At 35.6% G+C, this 13,675-nt stretch overlaps 1 protein-coding gene across 2 annotated transcripts in view; it reads left to right on the top strand.

Moving 5' to 3' along the window:
* TOP2B (DNA topoisomerase II beta) overlaps positions 1–13,675 on the top strand; it is a 47,316-nt gene that overhangs the window by 29,724 nt on the left and 3,917 nt on the right. Inside the window, exons 20-32 of one of the 2 annotated variants that reach the window (XM_065629746.1) lie at positions 585–816; positions 2,424–2,558; positions 3,016–3,216; positions 4,826–5,021; positions 5,200–5,291; positions 6,464–6,619; positions 6,759–6,842; positions 7,763–7,960; positions 8,317–8,461; positions 9,187–9,345; positions 10,147–10,354; positions 10,885–10,964; positions 11,282–11,392. In XM_065629746.1, the coding sequence (XP_065485818.1) occupies positions 585–816; positions 2,424–2,558; positions 3,016–3,216; positions 4,826–5,021; positions 5,200–5,291; positions 6,464–6,619; positions 6,759–6,842; positions 7,763–7,960; positions 8,317–8,461; positions 9,187–9,345; positions 10,147–10,354; positions 10,885–10,964; positions 11,282–11,392 (1,997 nt within the window). Of the gene's footprint in view, positions 1–584; positions 817–2,423; positions 2,559–3,015; positions 3,217–4,825; positions 5,022–5,199; positions 5,292–6,463; positions 6,620–6,758; positions 6,843–7,762; positions 7,961–8,316; positions 8,462–9,186; positions 9,346–10,146; positions 10,355–10,881; positions 10,965–11,281; positions 11,393–13,675 lie in introns of both variants that reach the window. The other variant, XM_065629745.1, reaches the window with a different exon arrangement.

The following is a 13,675-nucleotide window of genomic DNA, read 5'->3' as shown; positions in this document are numbered from 1 at the left end:
CTAATTGTAAGCTTTATACATCATGTATCAGGTTTTAATGCGTCCCTCATATATGTTCTTTCTGTAGCAACCTAGTTTTGTACATTTTCCTTTGTATGAGGGGTGGAAATTTTATTCACCCGGGACAATGGTCTACATGAGCAAACAGTAGTCACCAGTAAAACCTCTGTAGTATTTTCAGAGATTGCTAGGCCTACAATTAAGCAGCCAAGTTTTGCAACTATTTGCATGCTGTGTTGCTTTATTACTGGGTGACCTACTGTCACATTGAACTGTGTGTTCTGAATGCTTCAAAGAATTATATTTTTATAGATGTTAAATGTCATCAATTACTAGTGTACCATGTGCATGTGTTACTGTGAAGGAAGCAAGTATCATCTGTTATGAACACATTCTTCCATTGGGAAGAACTTCCTCTTCTCAGGAGACATGTACATTGTATTCTCAGCTTCAGAATTGGAAAGAGGAAGGAAGACATGAGAAAAATATACAAATAGATCATATCTGGACACATGGACTGTTAAAGCATTATGTACTTTACTTACTGGACTCCAGTTAAACAGTTTTCTTTTTCTTTTTTAAAGCCCTTTAGCAAGGCTGCTTTTTCCGTCAGTGGATGACAACTTGCTGAAATTCCTTTATGATGACAACCAGCGTGTAGAGCCTGAATGGTATATTCCCATCATTCCTATGGTTTTAGTAAATGGAGCTGAAGGAATTGGTACTGGATGGGCTTGCAAACTTCCAAACTACGATACCAGAGAGATTGTAAACAATGTCAGACGAATGCTGGATGGCTTAGATCCCCACCCAATGGTAAAAATAATAGTATACACTGGTATTTTACGTTTGCTAAAAAAACCCATTATTTTGTATTTACAAAATTAATTCATATCACTCTAGAAATGCTTGGTTGTTGGAACGTCTGAGTTGGATTGTCCCAGTAATTTTGTGTAGGAGCTTTACTTGACTGTTGGGATGAGGCTGGGAAGTTCACGTGGAAGCAAAAACATTGCAATTTATATTTTTCCAATTATTTCAGAGGACTTTTTATTCAGTCTGCTGACTGTAAGCCGTCACAGTTGCAAGTCTTACATGGTACTGATGACATGGCAGTAGAGTAAAAAGTTGTACCACTTTTTCCTTTTTGAGGTACTACTGCTTAACTTCGGCTAGACTTAACATTTCCTCTAACTTGTCTGAATTGTACTCTCTTTTATATATCTGTAAGCATAGCTTGTAATTTTCTCTGTTCAAGAAAATCAGCAGCTTCTGAACTGCATCTAGCTTCCGTTCTTTTATTTCAAATTTTCTAAGAATTCTCAGAAGTGATTATACTTGAAAAAAATTTGGACAGGAAGAATACCTGGGTGAACCCAGAATATCTGTAACCAAGAGGTGAAATACAGATAATGTAACCTTTACTTTACAGCTCATGGATATTGCTACTTTGCTGTGTTTACCAAGTAATAAAAGTAGAAACATCTTTTTTTCTCTACTTAGATCACAGTTCACTGAGTGTGCAGTATCAATTTTCATGAAATAGTGAATTTCCTTTTGCAAATTCTTGGGAACAATGAATAGATTTTTTTTTTTTAATTAATGCAATCCATTGCCCTTCCTTTAGGATTCCTAGGCCTTCTGTGTAGCCTCACAGTCAATTGAAGCTTCACTTGTGGTTGAAAGAGGCAGTTCTGCCTCCATCTAGCTCCTTTCTGTGTGCTGGTATGTGTTTGTGGCTGCATGGTAAGCTGGATAAGGGAATCAATTCATTTAAAAAAAGTTCCCCACCCTGCTAGTTACTTTTTAAACTGAATGTTTAAAAAAGATAGTTCCACTATCTTTGCCAAACAGCACAAGAATGAAAAAGTGGTGAGGGGAGGCAGCACCACTTCTGTAAAGGTATTGTGAGACTGGAGTGTTAATCTGCTTTCTGTCATACCTTATCTGTGCTTGCAGTTTTCTTTAAAAAAGAAAAAAAGGAAAAAACAAACAAACAAAACAAAAACAAAGAAAAAAAACAAACCACCACCGACAACAAAAAAGAAAACCATGAACAGAACCAAAACAACAACAAAAAAACCAAACCAAAACCAACCAAACAAACCCACAAAAAAAAATAACCCTAAAAAACCCAGAAACAAACCACAACCCCCCCCCCACCTCACTGGGTTCAGCTGCTTCTTCTTAATCATATATCTACTTTGTAGATGTTAGGATACTTGCTCCTGACACTTGCATGTGTGTGTTCTGTTTTTTCTCTAGTATTTTTCCTATGACTTAAAATTTTCACAGGCATGAGAGGATGGTTGATGGATTAGAGAAATATCAAGGGATAGCTGTATGGTGTATGGGAAACAAATATTTTTCTGATGTTTTATTATAAAGATTATTACCACTTTTGCTGGTTTTTGCAATTTCAGCTCCCAAACTACAAAAACTTCAAAGGAACTATTCAGGAACTTGGTCAAAACCAGTATGTAGTCAGTGGTGAAATATTTGTGGTGGATAGGAACACAGTAGAAATTACAGAGCTTCCTGTAAGGACATGGACCCAGGTAAGTAACGGTGAAATATATTTACATAAAAACCAAAACCAACGAAAAGTTCCTTATTAAATTGTTTAATCCTACATCTGGATGAACTTTTAACACAATTTCTGATGATTATACATACATGGAAGGGGAACATGATTTCATTGTTTTGTGTGTCTTTGCAGAAGGTGGTTTTCTACTTGTGCCATCTACTGTCCTTACTACAAAGAATACCTGTTTCTCCTGCTGAGTTAATATGTAATCCCCTTTTTCTTTTGAGTTGACTTTACTGTCCTTGTAAGATGCCTCTTATATTTGTGCTAGTCTTGGCCTTCATTTTACAGATTATACTGGTTCTGTAAATTATAAATGGTATCAGATGTGATACAAAAAGCTTTGAAATCTTATATTGTTCAGTTGATTTAAAGAATTAGGGATTCTAAGAAGTGTTTCTTTTTTTTTGCTACCCTATTTTTAATAGGTGTACAAAGAACAGGTTCTAGAACCTATGTTGAATGGCACTGAAAAAACCCCAGCATTAATTTCTGACTATAAGGAATACCACACTGATACGACTGTGAAATTTGTTGTGAAGATGACAGAAGAAAAACTTGCACAGGCAGAAGCTGCTGGATTGCACAAAGTCTTTAAGCTTCAAACAAGTCTTACTTGTAATTCTATGGTAACTTTTTAACGTTTGGCTATCAGAATCCTTACAGTTGCTTGTTGTAAACTCAAATGTTTTTGTAGTGTACTTTGGTACTTGGTATTGAACAATGGATTGTGTATTTGAAATTGTTCAAATAGTAGAAAATTGTAGTAAAGACAAATATTAAGTCAATATGGATCAGCAAATCCATTTTAGTCCTGATGAATCTTTCAAACCAAAAGAGACAGGTTCAGGGTGGTTAGTTTCTTGTAACTGAAATTTTCCTGTCGAGGTAACAAAAATGGTTAATGTAAAGTAGATCATACAAGTAACTTTCTGCTATAACTAGATTTGAATTTTAGACTTGAGACATTACATTTCCGAAATTCCAATCCTTTAATAGGAGTTAAACGATCCAATGTTTCCACCAACATAAATCCCATTTTACGTTAGGAGGTATAGAAAACACTACCTTTAAGCTGCTGAAGACATAAGGGTGATGTTAATTACTCATATGGTTTATTCTACTTGTAGCAAGATGACAGTCAGAATGTGAGTAAATACACATCTGTCTTTTACAAGAGGGATTTGAATTGTAAGATAATTTCTGACAGAATATTTCCAAACAACCTGTCTTTATAAAGACTGAAAAGAATGGAGTTCTGTTTTTTTTATGGCAGATAATTACTTTCAGCTATTATCACAAAGCAAAAATACCATTACTGTTGCTGCTATTATTGTATAAATCAAAAGTTATATGAAAATAGGTTAAAAATAAACTAAAGACCATAGAATTGGAAGAGGAAAAAGGCCTTGCTGAACCCATTTTGTAGATTGTGCTTGAAAAGCAAATATACCAAATCAAGTTTCTCACAAGTTTAAACAACCGTATGAACTGCTGTGAGAATCTGTCTTCAAATTAATGTGTAACAGATTTCAAAATGTTTTGCAGCTTGATCCTGTGTTTTCTGCGTGCTGAAATAAATAGGAAAGGCTGATTTCTGTGTATGTGTAGGAATTAGTCTGCCCTAGTGTAAGCATCTTAAAAAGTTACATGAGCTGGTTCACCCAACTCCCGAACAGGTACTTTAGCCAGATGAATTGCCTTCTAGAGGGGCTTAGGGTGACTATTTCACCGATCAATGTCTAAACTGGAGATGTCAGAAGTCAGGCAGGATTGATTCCACCTATGATGTAAAAATGATTTCTTTCTTTGTGCTCGAACCTGAAGGATGGCAGTTTTCACAGCTGAAAAGTGGCAGATTTCACAGCTGAGCTGAAAGATTATTAAACATGCTTTTCAACTGTTACGTAAGGTAGTTGTGAATCATTAGATGCTGCTGAGCTAGTGCTTTAATATTCTGACAAAATTAGCATTCCACTGAATTCAGGCATATTTCTTGATATAGCTGTCTTCTGGTTTGAAAGTATTACCATAAATCTCATCTGAAATCTACTTGTGAATAAAAATAAAATCTATCCTGCTAGGTGCTATGTAGTTCCATAGTGAGCTTTGAGTTCACAGTCTTCAAAATACCACTTTTTGTATGGTGCATGTATATGTGCAATAGAAATGTACACAAAGGTTAACAAAGTCTGAGTTATGCAGTCTCTCTCAAGCAGTATATTATGTATTTTATAGGTGCTATTTGATCATATGGGATGCTTAAAGAAGTATGAAACTGTGCAAGACATTTTGAAGGAGTTCTTTGATTTGCGATTACATTATTATAGTTTACGCAAGGAATGGCTTGTGGGGATGTTGGGTGCAGAATCTACCAAACTTAACAATCAAGCTCGTTTCGTTCTAGAGAAGATACAAGGAAAAATTACCATAGGTGAGTAAATGCTCTCTAAAACATTAGTAAGAATTGGTAAACAATGGGGCAAAGTCTCAAACTGATTTCAATGTAGCAGAATGTAGTGCATTAAAGACATTTATTTTCATGACATACTTTTTTTTTTTCTTTTTTTTCTTTCTTTCTCCCTCCCTGGTTATGTGTGTGTGTCTTGTAGAGAACAGATCAAAAAGAGATTTGATTCAGATGTTGGTCCAGAGAGGTTATGAATCTGATCCAGTAAAAGCCTGGAAGGAAGCACAGGAAAAGGTAAAAATCTGAAATCTCTGTACATATTTGATGCTGTTAATATTATAAATTATATTAATTTATTCAGATGTTTGTTTTCTAGTGGTCTAACTTAATTTAAAACACCCATAACACTTAAAATAGGTTATTCATTACTCCTTATTGGCTTCCATTTTTAAAAATACATTAAACTTGTATAAAAATATTGTAACATAATATTGGTATTGTATATGGATAATTCTTAAAAGAAAAGTAGATAATACAGATTTGAAAATGAGAATGCAGAGGACTGAATTTTTAAATGTACCCGAATTAAAATTGGCAACTTGATTTCTGACTGACTGATACACAGAATGCTCCATCAGTTACCTCACACATATAACTGACTTTCCCCTTATTATTTACGTGTCATATGATTGCAAAACGTAGTTATTTATATATAACTTATTCATCAGTTTTCTGTAATTAAACATGAATATTATGAATCTATGGCTTTTGAACTTACTTGAAGTTTGACGTTGATCTGTATTTCTGGGTTTTTTTTAAAACCCAAGATTTTTTTATTGTTCCTAAAGAGATATGTGCAAGTTTAATTTCATGCTTTATTATGGGAAGATGAAACTGCTTTCAAAAGCAGCCTCAAATTTGTGTCAGCCACCCCTTTGCAATTGCCACTCCTTCGACTGTTTTCATTTCTGATTTGATTTTATTGCCTTTTTTTTTAACTACTGTATTTTAACTCCATGCAGTGTGATGTATTTTATAACAAAACTATTATTATGAGAAATTTTGATCCACTTCCAAACCACGGTTTGTACATCCAGGGCTTTGATAGCAGTTTTTATCCAAAAGACTGTTCTCATTTCTACAGAAACAGATATGCATGAATATCCCAAGGGCAGAGGTCTCAACCCTGTGAATTAACTAGGATGGTACCAGTATCCGTGCCAATAGCATACAACGCATATGCCTAAACATCAAGTTCCGATTTGTTTTCTTAAATCAAATGATTAAATAATCCAACTGTAGAAGGTCACATGAAAATGGCCTTTTGGAAAGGTCCAGAAAAAGGTTCGTGTCATTGGATCCATGAGGGCACATCTTACTACTCTATCACAGTCCTCTGAAGCGATGTTACAGTTCACGCAGAGCTATGAATATTAATACTTTTAATTGTCAATATTTCACTCTAGGCAGCAGAAGAGGAGGACCCACAGAACCCGAATGATGATGCTTCTTCTGCGTCTGGCTCAACTTCTGGCCCTGATTTTAACTATATCTTAAACATGTCTCTGTGGTCACTTACGAAAGAGAAAGTAGAAGAGTTAATTAAACAGAGGGATTCAAAGGTTGGTACACTGTGGAAGGCTTGTTCTGAAATGATATAATAATTACTGATGAATCTAATTGCGAATCTTCAGGTTTGATAGTATGTGCTTTGGTTGTAACTTAGTAACTTACATTCTATGTGTTTCTGTAATGTTTTAGGAGAGAGATCTAAATGACCTTAAAAGGAAATCATCTTCAGATCTCTGGAAAGAAGATTTAGCAGCCTTCGTTGAAGAACTTGAAGTATGTTATATTTTACATACCTTTCTAAAATATGTAATAAAATTTAAGTAAAAAATAATAAAAATAGAAATACCACATTTTTTTATTAAAAGCAGATAGACCTCCAAATATAGTGGAAAGCGGGAAATCAATATTGGTTATTTGTGTCCCTAGTTGTGTTCCTCAGGGATTGTTTCTTGCATCTATACAACTGAATGTTTTTTTCCAAGTCAGTGATGTTAAAAGAAAGATGACCAGAAGCAAAATTGTTTTCAGATGGCACAAAAAACTGGGGATAACAACTGGTAATAGTAATAGTTATAGCAGTTCTATGTGATCTAATTGGTTGTGAGGCAACCAAGTATTGTCAAATGCAAAGCTGTACATATAGGAACAAAGTGTGTAGATCATAAATACGAGGGGGCTCTTAATTTGCCTCATCATTACCTTTGGAAAAGGTAAAGGCATACTGATGGATAACTTGCTGAGCCTTCAGCTTTTAGTGTTGCCTGAAAGGGGCTGATATAATCTTTTGAAGTGACACAGGATAACACAAGATGTTTGTTCGATTTCTGTGTGTGTTCACGGTATGGCTGCAAATGGAAGTGTTCTGTTCAGATATCTGTATTTCAGCTATATGTCCCTACTGTGAAAAAAAGCTGATTAAAAGACTGGAAAATGTGCCTTAAAAATGACTCTGGAAAATAGTAGCTTATATTAAACACTGAAAGACTGAAAAGTTACATCAGTACCTGGGCACATACATGAGAAATAGAAACTTGACAGAAGATTTTTCAGTTTAGCAGTGTCCAAAAGTTCATACTTATTTAATCTTGAATAAAAGTGTAGTTTTTAACTATGTGGGGTAATGAATGTTCTAGTGTTCCCTCATTAAAAAAGAATGAATGTGTTGTTTCACCTCCCCCACGCTCGTTTGTTAGAAAGTGGAAGCACAAGAAAGAGAAGATGTTTTGGCTGGCATGGTTGGCAAACCAATAAAAGGGAAAGTTGGTAAACCCAAGATGAAGAAACTTCAGCTGGAAGAGACCATGCCCTCACCATTTGGCAGAAGAATAGTTCCACAGATTACGTCTGCCATGAAAGCCGATGCCAGTAGGAAATTGCTGAAAAAGAAAAAGGTAAATCAAAACTATTACTATAGTTGGATTATTTGTTATTTAACTACTGTATTTTTCTACTCTGGTGGCATAAATCTGAACCACTAGACCTCATTAATGATGTGTTTATACTGTTCTGCTGACCTAATGCACAAAGAACTTAATACTGGGTTTCTTCTACATTTGCAAGCCTCTTGTGTCTACTTATTGTTCAGGTGTTTTTACTGAGATTTCTTCCTTGGAATTCTTGGAAGACTGTTCAATAAATGCCAATATACTAGTTAACTTTCATTTGTTATCTTCTACAAAACTATTCCAGTTCAATCTTGAAATATAAAGTTTTAATTTATTTTGCCCAACTGTTTTTGTATTTTTAGGGTGAAACTGATTCTATAGCAATAAAAATGGAATTTGATGAAGAATTTGGTGGTGTGCCAGCTGAGGGTGGTGGGGATGAGTCACTGAATACATCAGCCACAGCAACTAAAACCCCTAAACCTAAAAGAGAGAAGAAGGAGCCTGGTAAGTTCCTTGCTATTATTTGAGAAATATATAATAAAGGAGAGAAGGGCAGGAACAAAAAGGAAATGTAAAGACCAAAGAGAACGTTTAATTATGAGGTTTCAAAAAAAATTTTTAAAAAAAGAAAAAGTGGCTATGCAAATACTTCTGAGGCGAGATCTGGTTTTATTTATTCAGAGGATCAACCATCCTGAATAGGTTAACTGAGCACAGTTCTGACTGAGTTGTCTACATGCTGCTCAGCTCTACCCCAGCTCATGATGAGCCAGAGCCAATTAGCTCAGCTTGACCTGAGTTTGCCCTGCAATTCACTGACCGCATTGTTACCCCCCAAGAGGGTACCCTCTGCTTCCCATGATGACTGGATTTTTCCAATAGCTGTTCCTGATTATGTTCCCTGAATAATGGAAAACTGCTTGTTCTTTTCCTGGAAAACCCCAGCAACTTTTAAAGAAATGGAAGTTTGGCTGCAGAGGAGCTAAAACTTCAAATTAGGGACTTTTACATTTTTCAGTCGTAAGACAAATTTATTTGGCAGCAGCAGGGCAGGTTCTGTGTGAAATAATTTCATCGCGTTAAATTTTTATTCAGGAAAGAATATTTACAACATTTAAAGGAGAACTTTTTATGTTAAAAATTTATGCTAAATTTATGCATCATAAACAATTACAAGAGATGAAAGTATTTTTTACCCTGACTGTAGTAAATACTTTAACTTGTGGCAGGTACTAGGGTAAGAAGAACACCATCATCTACAAAACCTGGTGCAAAAAAAGTGAAGAAACGAAACCCATGGTCAGATGATGAATCCAAGTCTGAAAGTGATTTAGAAGAGAATGAGCCTGTGATTATTCCAAGAGACTCTCTACTTAGGAGAGCTGCAGGTACCCAAGCTTTTGTGAATTGTGCGTGGTGACTGAACATTTAAACTACAAACCTACATTTTCCTTTGACCATAGCCTTCCTTTAGGACTTTCCTTCCTGGAGATATCTTGCATTACATTTTCTTCACTGTGTGGTCAGTGAAAAAAGTCTTAATGTCAAGACCAGGAACTTAAGAGTTGATATGAAAGATTTTGTAACTTGGTCCAGGAATCTTTTTCCTTATTCTAAGCACTAGAATAGAAATTATTCACAAAACTAGTGAATTATACAAGAAATAGACAAGATAATACCATTACAAAAAAATTAATGCAATTGTGCTGTCCAGTAAGGCCCAAAAGCCCGAATGCCTAGTAAAAATTTATCAAAAATATATTCTGAACAGTCTATGAAAGGCAAAAGTATCAGAAACTGAAAGTTTGGAAAATAGAGAAATATTTGATAGTTTAAGAAAAATACACAGATTTTTCTGGAAAACTATTGATCAATTTTTCAAGCGCTTGATTAGGAAGAATGTTCAAATGATTGATTCAAGAAAACTTGGATTTTAAGAAGTACTTACGCAGTGATGTCTTCATAATGCCATTAGCTGAAGGTATCCGAGCAAGCCACAAGTGGTGTTAGATGTTTGGTAACACTCTAAATTATGTTTCTTTATTCCTCCAGGGTCAAACAAGTTTCTTTTTTCCCAGTCTGTTGTCTTGTGTGCTCTGAGTCAGGGATTGTTTAGCGACTTCAACTTTATTTATGTATTAACATAAACATCTATCTTGAAATGTGTATATATGTGGGCTTTTTTTTAGCGGAGAGGCCCAAATATACTTTTGACTTCTCAGAAGAAGAAGATGATGCCGATGATGATGATGATGCCAACAATAATAATGATTTGGATGAGCTCAAAGTAAAAGCCTCTCCAGTTACAAATGACAGAGAGGATGAGTTTGTTCCCTCAGACAGTTTAGAAAAAGATGAATATGACTTCTCCCCGGCCAAATCAAAGCCGTCTCCAGAGTAAGTCCTGTAACTGAGCAGTATTTCTTTACTAGTAATTTTTTTGAATGCAGGAGTCTCTGAACAAAACTGAGAAACATCAGCCTGTTGTTACTCTACATACACATGTAAAATAAAAGTTATACATTTTGGGAGGGGAATTAAAGCGTAGGTTACCTCAGCCTTGCAATTGACTGAAGCAGAGGCAAACGTGACTTACCGAATTATCATACACTATCAGTAATGTCATAATATCAGTAATATCATCTGTTAAACTGCATTTTGTAAGATTCTCTGTTGATTCCATCTTGTGCCAGTCTGGTATACAGAACTATTGATAAAAATATAATTCTGTCAATTTTAAATGCCTGAAGTTCATGACTGCATGGTGATTTTTAGGGGGTTGGCTGCTGCACGTAAATACAAAAATACTAGAAATGCTTTGTAGTGCTAAAATGGGAATTTAATCTCATATAGATATTATCATGTCTATATACCTCAGTGTGTAGTTAATGCAACTCATAGAATTTCTTTTTCCTGTTTGACAGCAGGAAAATGTCTCAAGACAAGAAAAATCAAGATTTTGGGAACATCTTCTCTTTTCCATCTTACTCTCAGAAGACAGATGATGGTGAGCACGTTTTCACTGATCTATTTAGTCTTATAGCAACTGTTACAGAATATATTAGGGAGTTTATGTGACATACACAAACTTCACACAGTAGTTATAGAAGAAAGATGTCCAGATTTATAAAGGGGAGAGGGAAAGGAGGTTCTGATCCTTGGAGGAGGAAAGCTTGTGTCATAGATAAGAAAGTCACAGTACATCCATAGCCTACCTGTAGTATGAGAAGTACTTTTTTGAGTTTAATTTTGGCTGTAATTAATACTGGTGATTTAAAATACACAGTGAATAGATCTTATTCTAAACATACTCTGTGATCATAGATACAACAAAATTGGACAGTGATGAAGAGGATTCTGCTCCTGTTTTCTCATCATCTTTTGCCCCAAAACAAACAGAGAAAATTCCAAGCAAAACAGTAGCTGCTAAAAAGGGTACGTATTGTCCTGTAAGCCAATCCATTTGTTTAAAACTCATCTCTTCCACCTGTGCATTGTCTGTTCACATCTTCAGAGTGGGAACTGCATTCATTTATTTTGAACTTGGCGAAATTCAGCGTAGGGTGTGAACTTCTTCCAGCTCCTTAATGGTATTAATTTCTTCCTTTGCACTGGCTACTGTAGTGTCAAAACTTAATACTTTCCATGTATGGAGTTGCTATTCAGCCTTTGATTAGTTTAGATCATGGGGGGTTTTTGCCCTCAGGGAATAAGTGAAACACCATGACCTTGGGGTTGAAGACAGTCTTCTATAATGGGTCTAACTCATTTACTTTAAAAGGAAGGAGAGCAAAAGGAAGGAGGAATCCCCAAGAAATATTTATGTCCTAAGTAGGCTACCAGAGTAAGTTCCACTTGGCACAGTTATTTTTCTTCTGAAACAGAGGATGAAAGGCTCTCCTCAAACTTCAGAGGTATACATTTGTTCAATTATTAGTCAGGTCTTGAGAACTCGCATCTTACAGGATTTTACACTACAGAGTTAAGGACAATTCCAAGAAGAGTGTGTTTATTATTTGGATTTGTTTCTGTGGTTGTGCTTGGGTATTTGTAGGAATAAGGGGTTTTTGCTTTACCTTGGAGAATATTGACTTATCAGTTTTTAGTGTTGCTTTTAAGAGAAAGACTTGCGCTTGTTTCTAAATGTGTTTTAAAGATTATGCAAGACACTTGCCATAATTCATGGTGAAAAAGAATGTTTTTTCTTACCTAACGGTAGTTTGGATAGGTTATAAAATACAGTTCTTAAGACATGATAGACTGGAGATTTTGTTATTTTCAGATCTTTGCCTTTCTTCCTGTATTCTTTTTTTTTTTCTTGCTACTCAGTCTTCTGTCCTCCAAAAGCATTTTTTTTCCTGTGATACTGTCGCCTTTGTTTTTTAAAACTTCATTTGATCAACTTGCAGCTGAACTTAATGTGTTAATTCTTCCCCAAAAAGATATCTAAAGGAAATCTGCAAGAAAGCAGCCAGTTACAATAATTAACTTACTCTCTTAAAGATGAGAAAAAAAAAATTGTTATATATTAGGTACCAGTGAATTGCAGCATCTTTTTATCCTCTCCCCCATTGCTTCCCTATTTCTAATTTCTTTCTGGCTGCATTATGTCTAATCTAATTTGTAAACTGTTTGAATCAGTGATTGTCTGAATGCTTCTCAAACACTTTAAGCTAGTAAAGTTATCTAATACAATAAATGAAGGTTGTTTTCAGAAATAGCTCATGTCTAATAGAATAGTCTTTTATGCTAAACTTCTATGCTGCAGTAAATACGGGAGAGAACTGTGTATGCAGTATCTAGGCATGCATGCAATTAAACATTCAATCTCTTTCTCCTTCTCTGTTTTTTGAAGGCCTGGATGTGACCCATCATTAACCTAATGTGAAACCTTAAAATATAGCTGTGATCTGTTTCTGAGTTTCTAATTAACCTTTATACTCACCGAATAGGTAGGAACAGGGTCACTTTCAAGCAAAAGTTTAATTTTTGCCTTCAGGAGTAGCCTTACGGACAATCTCCCTCTCAGTGCATGACAATAGGACAGGTTGCTTTCACCAGTTTTCATCTCTTCTTCTTTGCCCAGATTAGACATGATCACAGTTTCATGAGCACAGTTTGACAGGACAGTGATAACATAACATGCTTAGCGCGTTGGTCATCTGGTACCCTTTTAGTTGTCTACTTGGTTCTAATATTCATGTCCTGTATCAGCAGCCACTTCAAAACCCATTTTCTGGTATTGTAATGTTCCATCCACTCCCCCTCACACTGGGAATGTCTATTGTGTGGCTGAAACAATTGTTCTGGAGTTGTTTGGTTTTCTGTGACTTCAGAGCTTGGATTTTTAAGGCTAGAAAGCTGAAACTGAAGAACTATTTGTTGTGCCTTGCTATCTGTACAGCTGCATCCCCTTCTCAATGAGAAGAAATAAAGGAATAGGTGTGTGTTCAGCTTCTTTTCAGAGTTTGATCAATTTGAGATGAAATCTCTTGGTCTCTAGTGTTCACTACAGAGGATCAAGAGATGGCTGAGCCTGCTTTCTGTGCACTGTTTGAGAGGTCTGTGTTTCTAGTGCTTTATAGTAAGGCTAAGGGGAATCTAAAAAGCGGTCTTACTCTTTGATTATAAGCAGCTGCTCATCTTGAATAGCCCAGCCGGCTGCTGAGATTCTAGCAGTGAGATGTACCCTTCGCACCAGCTGTAGGACTGATACCA

Source organism: Caloenas nicobarica, chromosome 2 (assembly GCF_036013445.1).
Source record: "Caloenas nicobarica isolate bCalNic1 chromosome 2, bCalNic1.hap1, whole genome shotgun sequence".
Taxonomy (NCBI): domain Eukaryota; kingdom Metazoa; phylum Chordata; class Aves; order Columbiformes; family Columbidae; genus Caloenas; species Caloenas nicobarica.
Note: the sequence above shows the minus strand (reverse complement) of the source record. Positions and strands in the feature narration are given on the sequence as shown.